The 14,204-nt window shown below is 42.1% G+C and overlaps 3 protein-coding genes across 3 annotated transcripts; 1 reads left to right on the top strand and 2 right to left on the bottom strand.

Moving 5' to 3' along the window:
- Positions 1–4,519: 4,519 nt before the first annotated feature.
- On the top strand, positions 4,520–8,071 carry LOC146721662 (leukocyte tyrosine kinase receptor-like). The gene is made up of 2 exons (XM_085486462.1): positions 4,520–4,773; positions 7,631–8,071. The coding sequence occupies exons 1-2, from the start codon at positions 4,600–4,602 to the stop codon at positions 7,985–7,987; spliced, it is 531 nt and encodes a 176-aa protein (XP_085342588.1). The 5' UTR covers positions 4,520–4,599; the 3' UTR covers positions 7,988–8,071.
- A 2,801-nt stretch (positions 8,072–10,872) lies between these two features.
- LOC146721661 (uncharacterized) lies at positions 10,873–11,625 on the bottom strand. The gene has a single exon (XM_085486461.1). It carries the CDS (start codon positions 11,623–11,625, stop codon positions 10,873–10,875), a length of 753 nt encoding a protein of 250 aa, XP_085342587.1.
- A 548-nt stretch (positions 11,626–12,173) lies between these two features.
- On the bottom strand, positions 12,174–13,964 carry LOC146721660 (uncharacterized). The gene has a single exon (XM_085486460.1). The coding sequence runs from the start codon at positions 13,962–13,964 to the stop codon at positions 12,174–12,176; it is 1,791 nt and encodes a 596-aa protein (XP_085342586.1).
- Between the last annotated feature and the right edge of the window lie 240 nt (positions 13,965–14,204).

The raw sequence follows: 14,204 nt of genomic DNA, 5'->3' as shown, positions 1-14,204 counted from the left end.
TAGAGATTTGATTTGAAATTCATACTAGCCCGTACAATGAAAAATAATTGCTCGTAATTCCAGAGTACCAATTTGTTAATGACTCAGAAAAATAACATGGCGGCCTGCTCTCAAAAAACTTTCGATGGATAGAATAAATAATTGAAATAAGAATTGTGAAAATTGTATAAATTAAAAATCTCCAATCTTTCTTTAGTAAAATTTCCCGTTAATGACCATCATTAACCTAGGCAAGGTGGCATATGTGATTGGGATTTAACATTATCAGTAATTTATTGAACAGACAGAGAAAAGTTTTGTTGTATGCATCGGTTCAGTGTTTGAAATAATCATGTACTATCCATATACTGTAAAGCACAAATTCTTCATTTCTATCATAAATAATATCTATTTATTAAAATTTTAGCAGACGTCTTTTAAATAGAAAATAGTGTCTTGCGATCATGAAGAATAGGTTTTGAATAGCAAGGTTTCATTTGACAATTTTCTTCAGAAACACAGAAGAAAAAGGTATTTGTATATAGTTTTGTATATTCACTTTGTTGTGTGTAGAGCTTTTAAAAATACGTTGAATCCTTATTCTAATCTAATCTTCTTCTAATGTAATACTTTTCGTACTTCAAATGTTGTAGTAATTATTCTGTAAGAGCTTCGACATTATTTCTAAATGGACATCGAGAAACATCATAGTTTTTTGAGAGCAGGCCGCCATGTTATTTTTCTGAGTCATTAACAAATTGGTACTCTGGAATTACGAGCAATTATTTTTCATTGTACGGGCTAGTATGAATTTCAAATCAAATCTCTATAAACGACTATTATATTTTGTGCACTAAGAATAACATATCGCACTTATTTTCTAGAATCAAATTGTAATCAGTTTTACTTATATGTATGTATGTTCAATGTGAACTTGCACCTTGAATAAAATATCAGTTACTTTTCATGGTAATATATTATTACTAAATTTAGATAATATACACTTTACGTATGTTCACTTTGAACTGGCACCTTGAATAACATATCAGTTACTTTTCGTGATAATTTATTATTAGATCGTTTAAATTTTGAAAGGTTTAAATTTTTGAGTACCTTCTTTTGAACATGGCCTGACCTTTTCATTTTTATGATTTTTTTAGGATATATTTTTATAAAATATGTAGATAAATAGATATATATAATAAAATAAATTATTTATCTCTAAATAATTATTTAATTTAAATATATTTAAACGTATATTCAAAAAAGGTAATATAAGGCACAAAGAATTAAATTTAGAAAATTAAAAAAATTTAAAGTTAAATAAAATTTTTAATTTAAATTAAAAAAAAAAGTAAAAAAAATGTAATGTACAAAAAATACTTAGCGCTGTTTTTGTATTGTTATTTTAACACATTAGTAAATAAAATAAAATATAAATCAAAGTATAGACTAATTTTTTTACTGCAATACGCTTCAATAGAAATCTATAAACATATTACGTGGTTCGATATTTGAATGACACGTGGCTAGCTGAACATATCGATATACATGTATGATAATAATAATAATAGTAATAATAATAGTAATAATAATAATAATATAATTATAATAATAATATTAATTCATATAATAATTTTTTATTATTACACTCTCTCTCTCTCTTGCTCTCTCTCGCCATCTCTCGCTCTCTCTCTCGTCTTCTCTCACTCTCTTTTGCCTTCTCTCGCTTTTTCTCGCTTTTTCTCACTCTCTGTCATTTTCTCCCGGCTTTTCTCGTTCTCTTTCGTTCTCTCTCGCTCTCTCACGTTCTCTCACGCCTTCTCTCGTTTTCTCTCACTCTCTCTCGCCTTCTATCGCTTTCTCTCGCTCTCTCTCGTTCTCTCTCGGTTTTTCTTGCTCTCCCTTGCTCTCTCTCTCTCGCTCTTTCACGTTTTCTCTCGCATTCTCTCGTCTACTCTCACGCTCTCTTACGCCTTCTCTTGAACTCTTACGCTCCCTCTCTCTCTCTCTCTCTTTCTCTCTCTCTCTTTCTCTCTCTCTCTTACTCACTCTCTCTCTCTCTCTCTCTCTCTCTCTCTCTCTCGCGCTCCCCCTTTTCTCGCCTTTTCTCGTCCTTTCTTGTCCCATCTCGCTCTCTTTTGCTCTCTCTTGCTACCTCTCGCTATTTCTCTCTTTCCCACTCTCTGTCTCGCCTTCTCTCGCTTTTTTCTATCCTTCTTGCTCTTTCTCATCTTCACACACGAGAGAGCAAGTAAAGGCGAGAGAGAGCAAGAGAAAACAAGAAAAGCGACAAAAAGCGAAAGAGAGCGAGAGAGAGCAAGGAAAGGCAAAAGAGAGAGAGAGAGAAAGAGAGAGAGAGAAAGGAGAGGATGAGGAGAGAGACCGAGACGAGAGAGAAGAGAAAGATCTGAGAGGAAGAGAGGAGAGACGAGAGAGAAGAAGAAGGAGAGGAGAGAGAGAGAGAAAAAAGGAGAGAGAAGAGGAGAGAGAGAGAGGAGAGAGAGAGAGGGGAGGCACGAGAAAGAACGAGAGGAAAGCAATAGTAAGACGGAGGAAAAAAAACGAGAGGGAATACGAGAGTGGATGGAAAAAAGCGAGGAGAACTCGAGAGAGAGCGGGAGAGAGCAAGAGAGCCGAGAGAGAGAGCAAGAGAGGGTCGAAAGAGAGAGAGCGAGAGAGAGCGATAGAGAGCGGGAGAGAACGAGAGAAGGCGAGAAACAGCGAGAGACAGCGAAAAAAACCGAGAGAAAGTGAGAGAAGACGAGAGAGAGCGAGAGAGGCGAGAGAGAGCGATAGAGAGCGGGAGAGAGCGGGAGAGAACAAGAGAAGGGCGAGAAACAGCAGAGGAAAGCGAGAAAGAACGAAAAAAAACCGAGAGAGAGCAAGAGACGCGAGAGAAGCGGAGAGAGAGCGAGAGTAGAAGCGGAGAGAGAGAGCAGGAGAGAGCGAGAGAACGCGAGGGAGAGCGAGAGAACGCGAGAGAGCGGGAGAGAGCAAGAGAGAGCGAGAGAGAGCAAAAGAAAGCGAGAGAGAGCGAGAGAGAACGATAGATAGCGGGAGAGAGCGAGAGAGAGCGGAAGAGAGCGAGAGAGAACAAGAGAGGGCGAGAGAGAGAGCGAAAGAAGACGTCGGAAAGCAAGAGAGAAAGGGCGAAAGGGGGGGGCAAGAGGGGGAGGGAGAGAGAGAGAGAGAGTGAGAGAGAGCGAAAATTTATTTTTCGTTTGGTTGCTTAAAAGGTTAAGCAACTGAGGAAAATGTCACTATACTAGGATGGGTGACCGCGGATAAGGTAAAGCAGCTGCGGACAAAATCACTTTGTCGGGATGGATGGCCGCGGACAAGTACAACGCCGTAGTCTTAAAAAAAAGTAACACCTTTTCGACCAAAAAATAACTTAGAAATTCATATCTCCGCAACCAATAGAGCTATCAAGTTCGTTAAGGTCTTATTTTACTCGGAAAAATCGCGCTTTCGATTGATATGGTCATCTTTTGAAAAATATTTTTCCGTTCATGAAATATTTCAAATTTTTGTTTTCAAGGTTACGAAAATCGTGTTACGTCTGGTAAAGGATACACAGTAGCGTCCTACGGATAATTTTAGCGTTCTACGCTATTGTTTCGATATTTTCGCTATCTTTTTGATATTTTTTTTTTGTTTTTTGGAGATTGTATTTTAATTTGACGAATGAAAGATATAACTTAGCGAGACGCTACCGCGTCTCCTGATAATAGCGTCTCGGTGCAGAAAAAGTAACGATCAAGTTTTGACTACGATAATGCCCGACGCAGAATTAACGATTTTACATGAGGTACCTATCGGAAACGTTTATCTCAATACGCTATATAGTTCTACGTTACAACATAATCCCAATAAATGTATGTTGACCAAAATAAAATGTGAGCAAATCACACTAACAAAAGTTCTTGGTAAAGGTGCATTCGGAATGGTAAGAACTAATTTTCTTAACGTCATATTTTAAACCATTTACATTTATATATGTATAAAAATGAGAAATACACATTTCTTAACAAATATCACATAAATCAACTTTTTATGATATTAAGTTGCACAAAGCTTTTTTGAAACAATATATATATATATATATATATACATTTTATTTCCTTTCGTTAAATTATTTAAAATTAAAGCAAGATTTAATGCTACACGAATTAAAATTTAATATTGTTTTTTAATTAAGATTATATTCATTTTTAATAATTCGCAGGTGTTTCAAGGGATTGTCAAAGATTTAGAAGAATCGGGCTCGGAGACATTTGTTGCCATAAAGACGATAAAAAAATGTGTTTCAAAAAAAGAGAAAAAGAAATTCTTGCAAGAGGCTAAGCTTATGAATCACGTTAGACATAAACATGTGCTAAGATTACTAGTCGTCTGCTTAGACGAGGATTTTCCATTACTTGTGTTGGAATTAATGGAAAGTGATCTGCAAAAATATTTGAGAGAGCATCGAATATTGCAACCTTCTGATTTACACGCTTTGCGTGTACAAGACTAGCTTGCTATGTGCGAAGATGTTACACGCTTTGCGTGTACAAGACTAGCTTGCTATGTGCGAAGATGTTACACGCTTTGCGTGTACAAGACTAGCTTGCTATGTGCGAAGATGTTGCGCGAGGCTGTTGCTATTTGGAAGAGCTGCGCTTTGTACATAGAGATCTCGCGAGCCGAAATTGTTTAGTGTCTGCGAGAGATCGCGAAAATCGTATCATTAAAATGGGCGATTTCGGATTTGCTAGAGATATTTATAGGGATGATTATTATCGCAAGGTAAACACAATTAATTAAAAAAAAATCTCTCCTCAAAGTTAAAAGTCGACCAAACTGGCAATCATTTATTATAAATAATTAATTGAAATACAACGTTTCGGCTGTCATTGCAGCCCTTTTCAAGTAAATCTATAAAAAGTTACATAAAAATAATTATAATTTTAATACAATTCATCACTACAACTAATTATACATTCAAATACAAAAATATGCTACATACCAAATTAATACAGTAAATCAAATTTACTGCAAACCACTGACAATATTCACCATTGTTTTGATGAACAATGTAGAACTGACAGAAGTAAGCAAGAAATAAATAGATGTTAACTGTTAGCAAGAATCTTAGTCACTACGCGTTAAGAAAATAGAGACAAACCTAATGTGTCATTCGCAATCTAAAACCTCATAACAAAGTCAAATAAATAAATAAATAGGTAAAAATAAAATAATTTAAATAGCGTCAAGAACACCGATCATAACCACTAAAATTCTCCGTATCTTTCTGCAAATTAATGCTTTTACGTTGTTTTTTTATATAAAACATTTCTGCAATTTCTCTTTTTCTTGTTTGTTTTTCTTGATGCAAGATCACCGGAGAATCTCAGCGGAACTCATGATCGTTGATAGTCCGATGCAAACTAACGACTGAATGCAATGTCGTGTCTTTTTTGATATTATTTCTATGTTCTCTGATGCGCGTTTCTAAATGTCTCTTTGTCTGTCAAATATATGTAGAATCACAATTTGCACATTCAATTTTATACACAACATCGGTTCTTTTTAAGTTGTCTATCCTATCTTTTCCTCTTTTTATCAGTGTGTCTAATTTTTTTGGAACGGTATATAATACATCAATTCCATTTCTATTAATGCAACGCGTAATATTCTCGCTCAAATCTCTAATGTAAGGTAACACTATACAATTTCGCGCATCAAATTTATTTCGGTTGGATGAGCTAAGATTACCGCCAAATTTAATCGCCCTACGTCTTTTGTCAATGTTTTTGTTTATAACCGTTAACGGGTAACAATTATTACGAAGAATTCTTTTTATATTAATGTTTTGTTTGTGAAACATAAGGTCAGCGAGTAAAATATCCCTATCTACTAGGCTTGTGATCACACTGATTTTATATCTCATCGGATGACTCGATAGAAAATTTATATATCGGCCTGAAAACGTAAGCTTACGGAACCAATTAGTCGTCAATCTGCCCCCAATACGTATAACATTTGTGTCTAAAAAACTCAGAGAACAATTGTTCTCTATTTCAGACGTAAATTTAAGTCGAGTGTGAAAACCATTGAAAATCCTAAGCATATCCTCCATTTTTCCTTTCGGAATAATTGAAAAAATATCATCTACGTACCTAAAATAACAATAGGGCTCGAAATCCAATTGACGCAAACAATATGATTCCAAATCGTCCATAACCATGTCAGACAGAATTGGAGACAAAGGAGACCTCATCGGAGAACCGAAAACCTGTTCGTAAAATTTACCGTCAAAAACGAAACTCGTTGAGCGCATAACTGTGTCAATGACGTGTAAAAACTGCGCAAGGCTAAACGAAGTAAATTGTGAGATGTCATCCAATCGGTTTTCTATTGCTATCTTAATTAATTCCTACGGGATGTTAGTAAAAAGTGAAGTCACGTTCAACGAAATCATAACCTGACCATCATCAATGTTTTTATCTTTAACAATTTCCACAAAGGACCAACTATCCTTGATATGAGATCGAAGTTTTTTGACTGCATTTTGCAGTATCTCACTCAAAAAGGATGCAATGTTATAAACAGGACTTCCTACTGTTGAAATTATGATACGGGGTAACCTACCTTATGGATTTTTGGTAAACCATAGCCCCGAGGTAAATTACCATTCGTACACCTCAAATGTTTGTATGTGGTCTCATCTATGAGTTTATTGTCTAACCAAGATTTCAACAAAGCAGCAAATCTCGCGTTCAGTGCATTTAGTGGAGACTTATAAGTGATCTATAAGTGGAAACGTCTTTCAATAAATAATTTATTTTCTCCACATAGTCTGTCCGACTCATCAATACAGTAACCTGGCGTTCTTGACGCTATTTAAATTATTTTTATTTTTACCTATTTATTTATTTATTTGACTTTGTTATGAGGTTTTAGATTGCGAATGACACATTAGATTTGTCTCTATTTTCTGAACGCGTAGTGACTAAGATTTTTGCTAACAGTTAACATCTATTTATTTCTTGCTTACTTTTGTCAATTCTACATTGTTCATCAAAACAATGGTGAATATTGTCGGTGGTTTGCAGTGAATTTGATTTACTGTATTAATTTGGTATGTAGCATATTTTTGTATTTGAATGTATAATTAGTTGTAGCGATGAATTATATTAAAATTGTATTAAATTATAATTGTATTAAAATTATAATTTTTTTTATGTAACTTTTTATAGATTTACTTGAAAAGCGCTACAATGACAGCCGAAACGTTGTATTTCAACTAATTATTTATAATAAATGATTGCCAGTTTGGTCGACTTTTAACTTTGAGGAGAGATTTTTATTAATTATTACTGGCGAACCCTAAGGATTATTACCCACAATTAATTAAAAACAAATAAAATTTTTTCAAATTTGATTTTTATATGTATTGTATATATATTTCTGGCGTCTTCATAAATATTATATATTATTAATAATAAATCAAATAGAATTTAAGAGAAATAAAAGCTATATATGTGTATAATCATTATATTTATATATATGATCATAGAAAATATTAGCAAACGTTTTCTGCTTAAGAAAATTTATTTCAATTGAATAAAATATTTGACTTCGCTAAAATTGTTTGTTATAGGAAAGAGAAGATCTGCTTCCTATTCGCTGGATGGCACCGGAATCTATAATAGATGGAATATTTACTTCTTACAGTGACGTTTGGTCATTCGGAGTACTAATGTGGGAGATTACGTCGTTAGGCGAGCAACCTTATCCTGCCAGAACTAATCTCGAAGTGATGGATTACATACGCACTGGAGGCAGATTGCAGATGCCTCTCAACTGTCCATCCTCGTTATACCAGTTGATGCAAGTTGCTGGAGCTTTGCAGCGAATGACAGACTTTAAACTTTGTCTGAACAATATTATAGATCTGAGAAGCGACATAGAAGACGCAAAATTGCATCCAATGAATTTAGCCGGCACAAGTAATTAATTATTCGTACATGTATATTTTAAGGAGAAACGAGTATTTGCACATCTTGGACATATTCGGAAATGTGTCTGTATTATACGTGAATTGATTGTCGTTAGTACTATTTTTTAAAAAAAGTAATAAACTATATATTTAGTAGAAGTTTTATGACTTGATTACACACACTCATGCATATATATTATATAAACACATCAACCGTACAGTTCAATATATTATTGAAAGAATAATTTTTTTAAAAATATATAGAATCTAATTGTTCTCGACTGTCCGCTCGGAAGCTTCCGGAAGATCGGCTGTAGGTCGAGTTGAGAAGACAAGGATATCGTGGATGGATTTTAAGAGAAAAGGTCACGAGTCACCGCACTCACAAAACTCCAATTCACTAATTATATTTCTCTAGGTTCAAATTTACAAATAAGTTAGCTGACGGAACTCGACAACTCCCGCACGCTCGCCACTCTCGAAAAGAAGTGACCGGTCTGATCGAAATCTCACGTAGGAATCTGCGGAGCCTTCTCCCCTTACCCCGAGCTCCTCGATCCATCCGTTGACAAAGGGAAAAGGGCTCTGCTATATAGGATAAACAGACGCTACCAAAACATCTTTGTATAAGGAGTCACCGTGACGATGTTTTGATAGCGTCCGTCTATGTGACGGCTCGATCCGTCGATCTCGACCGTCACTGGCGCGCGCTAAGTCGATTCGCGAACATTCCGCCCGCCTCGTCTTAGGGACGAAATTAGAGATGGGGCGCCGCCCGCCGTTAAAGTACTCGGGTGCCTAGCACAGGGTAGGCGTTGCTTGGTCCTTGCCGGTACAGTCCGGCTGGATTGGGAGAGGGCAGATTTTCGTCACCGGACGGGTGAGCCTGGTCGTGGCCGTGTCTACTACGGCCACCCGGACTAGGCCATCCGCCCCTGGATGTACGTTTCGTATCCGTCCGAGAGCCTACTTTGTCGGAGGCTGCAATTTGTCCTTTACCAGTACGAGTGTGCCGGGTTGTAGATTTGCCTTGAGCTCTCTCCATTTTCCGAGCTGCTGAAGATGTTGCAGATATTCCTTGAATCACCTGTGCCAGAAGTGATCACGCATATTAGATACAAGGCGCCAGTGTAAATGTATGTGTTCAGGCTGAACGGACAAGGAGGAGGGCTCTGGAATGTTAATCAGAGCTTCTCCGATTAAAAAGTGCCCTGGCGTGAGCGCCGCGTAGTCGGCGGGGTCCGCGGACAAGGGATATAAAGGCCTTGAGTTTAAGCATGCTTCTATTTGACAAAGCAAAGTCGATAACTCCTCGTCTGTGAGGGTTTGATCTCCAATCACCCGTCTGAGGTGATGCTTCGTGGCCTTTACGCCCGTCTCCCACAACCCGCCGAAGTGCGGGGCCGAAGGGGGGATGAAGCTCCAGTCCGCCCCATTAGCTGCTATCCTGTCGCGAACCTCCTTGTAAAAGTCCGCGGCCGCGTCGAACAAGGCGCGTAACTCCTGGTCCGCGCCGTGGAAGTTGGTTCCATTGTCACTTGTTAACCGCGCGCAGTGATCGTGCCTGGAGACGAACCGTCTGAAGGCAGCTAGAAAAGAAGAGGTAATTAAGTCGGAAACGGCCTCGAGGTGCACGGCCTTAGTCGACATGCACACAAACAGACAGATGTGGCCCTTGTAGGCCTTGTGTCCTCGTCCCTTCGAGGTTCTGAGTTGGATGGGCCCCGCGTAATCGACCCCGGTGGATAGAAATGGTCGCAGCGCCTTCACTCGATCAGGAGGTAGTTGACCCATCTGCTGGTGTGTGGTCTGTCCCTTTAGGCGTACGCATTTTACGCAATTGTGTATTACGCTCCGAATTAACGTATTGGCGTGGATGACCCAATACCGTCGTGTGAGTACGCTCCGGGTTAGTTGGGGCCCACCGTGAAGAGTTCGATGGTGCGCGTCGTGGACCAACAGCCTTGACAGATGATTTTCCTTCGCTAGTATAATTGGATGTTTCTCTCGGTAGTCTAGCGGCGAATGCTGGAGTCGTCCGCCGACCTTAAGGAGACCGTTTTTTTCCTAAGATCGGTCAAAGCGCCAACAGAGGCGATCGATGGGGTAGCGCCGCGCCGCGAGATAGGGCTTGTATCTTCTTCGCGAAATCCTGGGCTTGCGCTATTCGGAGCCATCTTTGGCGGCAGTCATCCAATTCTGCTGCGCTAAGTTGCGTTGATCTCTGCGGCGCCCTGTTGCTTAGAAATCTAAGGCAAAAGGCAGTAACTCTGATCAATCTAGTAAGGCAGGAGAATCTGCTCAACAAATCATTTTCCAAATTTAGTTCAGGGGGCTCGGTAGTTGTAAGCGTGTGACGCTCCTCGGGGGGTTCTACGTCGTTGTAGTTTACTTTTAGCCAAGTGTCGGTGAGGCCCTCAGCCATGGAGGACCCCTCCACCACAATCGGAATTGTGATAGCTCTGTCGGCGTTCGACCCCGAGTAGCAGAATCCGCAGGATTCTCTATTGTAGGTACGTGCCGCCATCGATCGGCCGGCAGTAAATCCTGGACGGCTGCCACTTGATTAGCGACAAACGGCTTCCATCGAGAGGGGTGACCTCTTATCCATGCCAGGACCACCTCGGCGTCCGTCCATGCTAGATGTTATCCTTGGAAACTCCGAGCCCTTTTGCGGTAAGTCGTAGTAGTCGTGCCATTAGCAAGGCGCCGCATAGCTCCAGACGTGGTATTGAGACTGGCTTTACGGGAGCTACCTTAGTCCTTGCGACCAGAAGGCTCACTTTCTTGGTCCCAAAGGATTCACAGAAGGTACCACGTACGTACACTGCGGCAGCATACGCCCTTGTCGAGGCGTCCGAAAACCCATGCAACTCGATTGGGTAGTCGTCTGAGACACCCGTTTACCTTGGAACGGTCAGATTATCCAAGTCGGGAAGTGTAGCTGCGAATTTCAGCCAGGAGTCCCTCAACCTTGATGGGAGGTCCTGGTCCCACTCCAAGCCTGTAATCCAGAGATCCTGTAGCAAAATCTTGGCGATTATCAACACAGGAGCCGCCCAACCCATCGGATCGAAGAGCCTCGCCATGTCAGAGAGGATCAACCTCTTGGTGGGATTTCGGACCGACGTCAAGTTCGGAACCGCTCGCAAGTGAAGAGCATCCTCGTCAGGAGTCCAGAGCACCCCCAGTGCCCCCACTCTGTTTGGTGCCCCAATAAGTCGATCCTCTTGATCTGGACCTAGTGATGGGTGTGTGCTGGCCCATTTGCTCAATTGGAAACCCCCTGCTGCGAGGATGTCCACTATTTGTTGTCTCAATTTTAGAGCCTTTTCCAGCGTGTTTGCTCCTGCCAGTACGTCGTCCACGTACATGTTGGACCGTATGACACTCGCGCCGAGTGGAAATCGCTCCTCTTCATCTAGAGCGAGTTGCTGCAGCGTGCGAATGGCCAGATACGGTGCCGACGTCGTATCGTAGGTGACAGTGGTGAGTCTGAAATCCTTTACTTCTGCTGCAGGGTCCGTCCGCCAGAGGATCCGCTGGAGATCCATGTCGTCTCGATGTACGCGTATCTTGCGAAACATTTTAACGATGTCCGTCGTGAACGCAAACTGTACTAAACGCCAGCGAGACAGCACCAGCCAGAGATCCATTTGCAATCTAGGCCCAGGCAGAAGCGTTGTTCAAGGACACACCTGTCGATGTTCCGAAAGAAGCGTTAAATACAACTATTATTTTCCCAGGCGGGTCCGTGGCCTTGACGACGGCGTAGTGTGGCATGTAGTACATTTCTTCCGTAGCCACCTCCTCGTCCGGCACTGGCTCCATATGATCTAGGGAAAGATAAGAATTCATAAATTCGTTATAGCTAATTTTCAGTAGAGGGTCTCGCTCTAGGCGCCGCTCGGCTTTTCAAGAGTTGTTGCAGAGCCCCTGGTCGGGAAGCTCCGAGTTCTATCGACGGATTCCGTCTCCGAGGAAGACGCACTGTGTATCGCCCCTGATGGTCGCGGGCATGGGTTTCTTCAAATTGTCGCTCGCACAGGTCTTCCTCTGGTGTGGGGATCTTCGCCGCTGGCAGTTCCTCCAGCTCCCAGAAGCGACGCAGATCCCGTTGTATGTCAGTCATAACCGTTATGTGATGGACGTTTACACCGGTCGGCAGCGCATCCGCTGGTCCCACAAGGGGGCCCATGAGGACCTATCCGAATACTGTCTGTTGGGCGGTTGGCTCACCAATGGACCCTCGCTTGATGCCGCTCTCGAGTATCATACCGATTACATCTACCCCGAGGACAGCGTCAACGGGCGCTGGCTTATCGTATGTGGGGTCGGCAAGCTGTAGACCCTTTAAATGAGGCCAATCCCCTTTCAGAATCCGCTTCCCTGGAATGATCGTGGTGAGTTTAGCTAACACCAGCGCCCTCGGTAGTGCAATTCGCAAAGACGGTGATCGATCAGAGCCGATCATCACAGCGACCGCTTGAGTTGCCTTTTCTGTCGTGATACCCTGAAGTCCGGAGACGGTGACATTGACTCGTTTCCGAGCGAGCCTCAGCTGCTGCGCCACTCGTTCCGAGACAAACGATGCCTCCGACTCTGAATCCAACAAGGCCCTGACCGTAACTGCGCGTCCAGATTCTGCAAATAGTTTAATCAGTGCTGTCGTAAGCAGTACCGTGCTGGCTACCGAGCTGGATAGCGCGGAGACCTTCGTCGATTCTTCCGAGGGCCCGGCCTTGGAAAGCGCATCGCTCGTCTCGATGAGTTCTCTTGTGCCTTGTTGCTGCGTCACTTCGGTTTCAGTGAGGTGCAACAGAGAGTGATGCTTTTCGTGGCAATGACGGCATCGATTCGTCGATGGGCATGAGCCCACCAGATGTCCTTGCCCCAGACAATTGAAACAGATCTTCTTCTTCCGCACTTGTTCACGACGCTGATCGGCAGTGCAGGCCTTGAACCTTGCACAGATCCTTATCGTATGTCGTTCCTTGCACACAGGACAAGAGGCCTTCCCATCATCGCTCCCGGTGGAGGTGGCATGAGACGAGACGTCATCCCTGCGTCCCGTTTTCTTAGGTTTGGCCAAATTGGATGCCGGTAATGTGGTCCTCGGCCCCGCAGCATCTAACGCCCTTGCGCGGGTAAGCAGAAAATACTTCAGATCCTCAAAAGTCGGGAAGTCTTGATTTGATTTTAAAGAAGACTCCCATAGTAATCGTGTCGCATGGTCTAGTTTATCCACCAGAATGTGCCAAAACCAGTCGTCCCAATGTTCAACTGGCTTTTCCAGTGCTTGAAAGGAGCGAGCTGCTTGATTGGCTATACTCATCAAGCGCCCGATCTCTGCAGCTGTCGGCTTCACGATCGGCGTACTCGACAATAGCATTCGCATATGTGTTACCATTAAGACTCTCCGGTTATTATACCGCGAAACGAGCTCGTCCCACGCGAGCGCGTATCCTTCCGTCGTAATCTCAATATTGGCCACGACGGCCGCCGCTTCTCCGGTGAGACTTGCTCTCAGATATTGAAGCTTTTGGGTCGGAGCAAGGCCGTCGACGTCGTGAACTAGAGACTTAAAAAGATCTCGAAAGCTTTCCCAGGCCAATTGATCACCGTTAAATGTCGGAAAGCTTATTTTCGGTAGCTGAATCTGTTTGAGGACGGAGGACGCATCGCTTTTTCCCGTCGCGGAATCTACTGATTTTGCCGGCGGCATGATAGACACGATTCGAGATTTTACTGCCACGTAATTGTCTTCTGTAGCTCCGTAGATATCCTTCCTTATATACTCGGAGGCATCCACATTTTCAAATGATAGAATTTGATCATGCGCATCCAGAAACCGTGACCAGTAAGTCTCGAGCAATTCGAGACGAGTCGCTAAATAAGTACGCGTCAGTTTGTCCTTTCCGATCTTTATAGAATTCTCCCAGAACTGTTCTATATATCCGACTGTGAGAAACTGTTTTTTAATAGCGATATCCATTTCGGAGTAGTGCAGCGAGTCTTGAGCACGTGTGAAGAAAGGGAATCACACAGCTGATCGCTGACGCGGAGCAGCGGGCGCCCAAACCGAGGGCAAAGAGAGCGCGGAGCGCGGCACGCGGCACTGTACGCGAGACGAGCGCGGGGCAGCGGGCTCTCCAAACGTAGGCGAGGAGAGCGCGAAGCGCGGGTACTCGGCACTGTACGATTTAGTTAGTTAAAACAGATGAAGTAGAGCTGC

The sequence above is a fragment of the Nylanderia fulva genome, unplaced genomic scaffold (assembly GCF_048542155.1).
Source record: "Nylanderia fulva isolate GAGA-0341 unplaced genomic scaffold, ASM4854215v1 Scaffold433, whole genome shotgun sequence".
Classification (NCBI taxonomy): Eukaryota; Metazoa; Arthropoda; class Insecta; order Hymenoptera; family Formicidae; genus Nylanderia; species Nylanderia fulva.
The sequence above is the reverse complement of the archived record's forward strand: the minus strand, read 5'-3'. Positions and strand labels throughout refer to the sequence as shown.

What these genes read in the sequence shown, in the direction of transcription:
- LOC146721662 (XM_085486462.1), top strand. Translation starts at nt 4,600, where the DNA reads ATGTGCGAAGATGTTGCGCGAGGCTGTTGCTATTTGGAAGAGCTGCGC. An exon ending in GGGATGATTATTATCGCAAG is followed by an intron (nt 4,774 to 7,630) that starts GTAAACACAATT and finishes TGTTTGTTATAG; the next exon opens with GAAAGAGAAGATCTGCTTCC.
- LOC146721661 (XM_085486461.1), bottom strand. Translation starts at nt 11,625, where the DNA reads ATGGATCTCTGGCTGGTGCTGTCTCGCTGGCGTTTAGTACAGTTTGCG.
- LOC146721660 (XM_085486460.1), bottom strand. Translation starts at nt 13,964, where the DNA reads ATGGATATCGCTATTAAAAAACAGTTTCTCACAGTCGGATATATAGAA.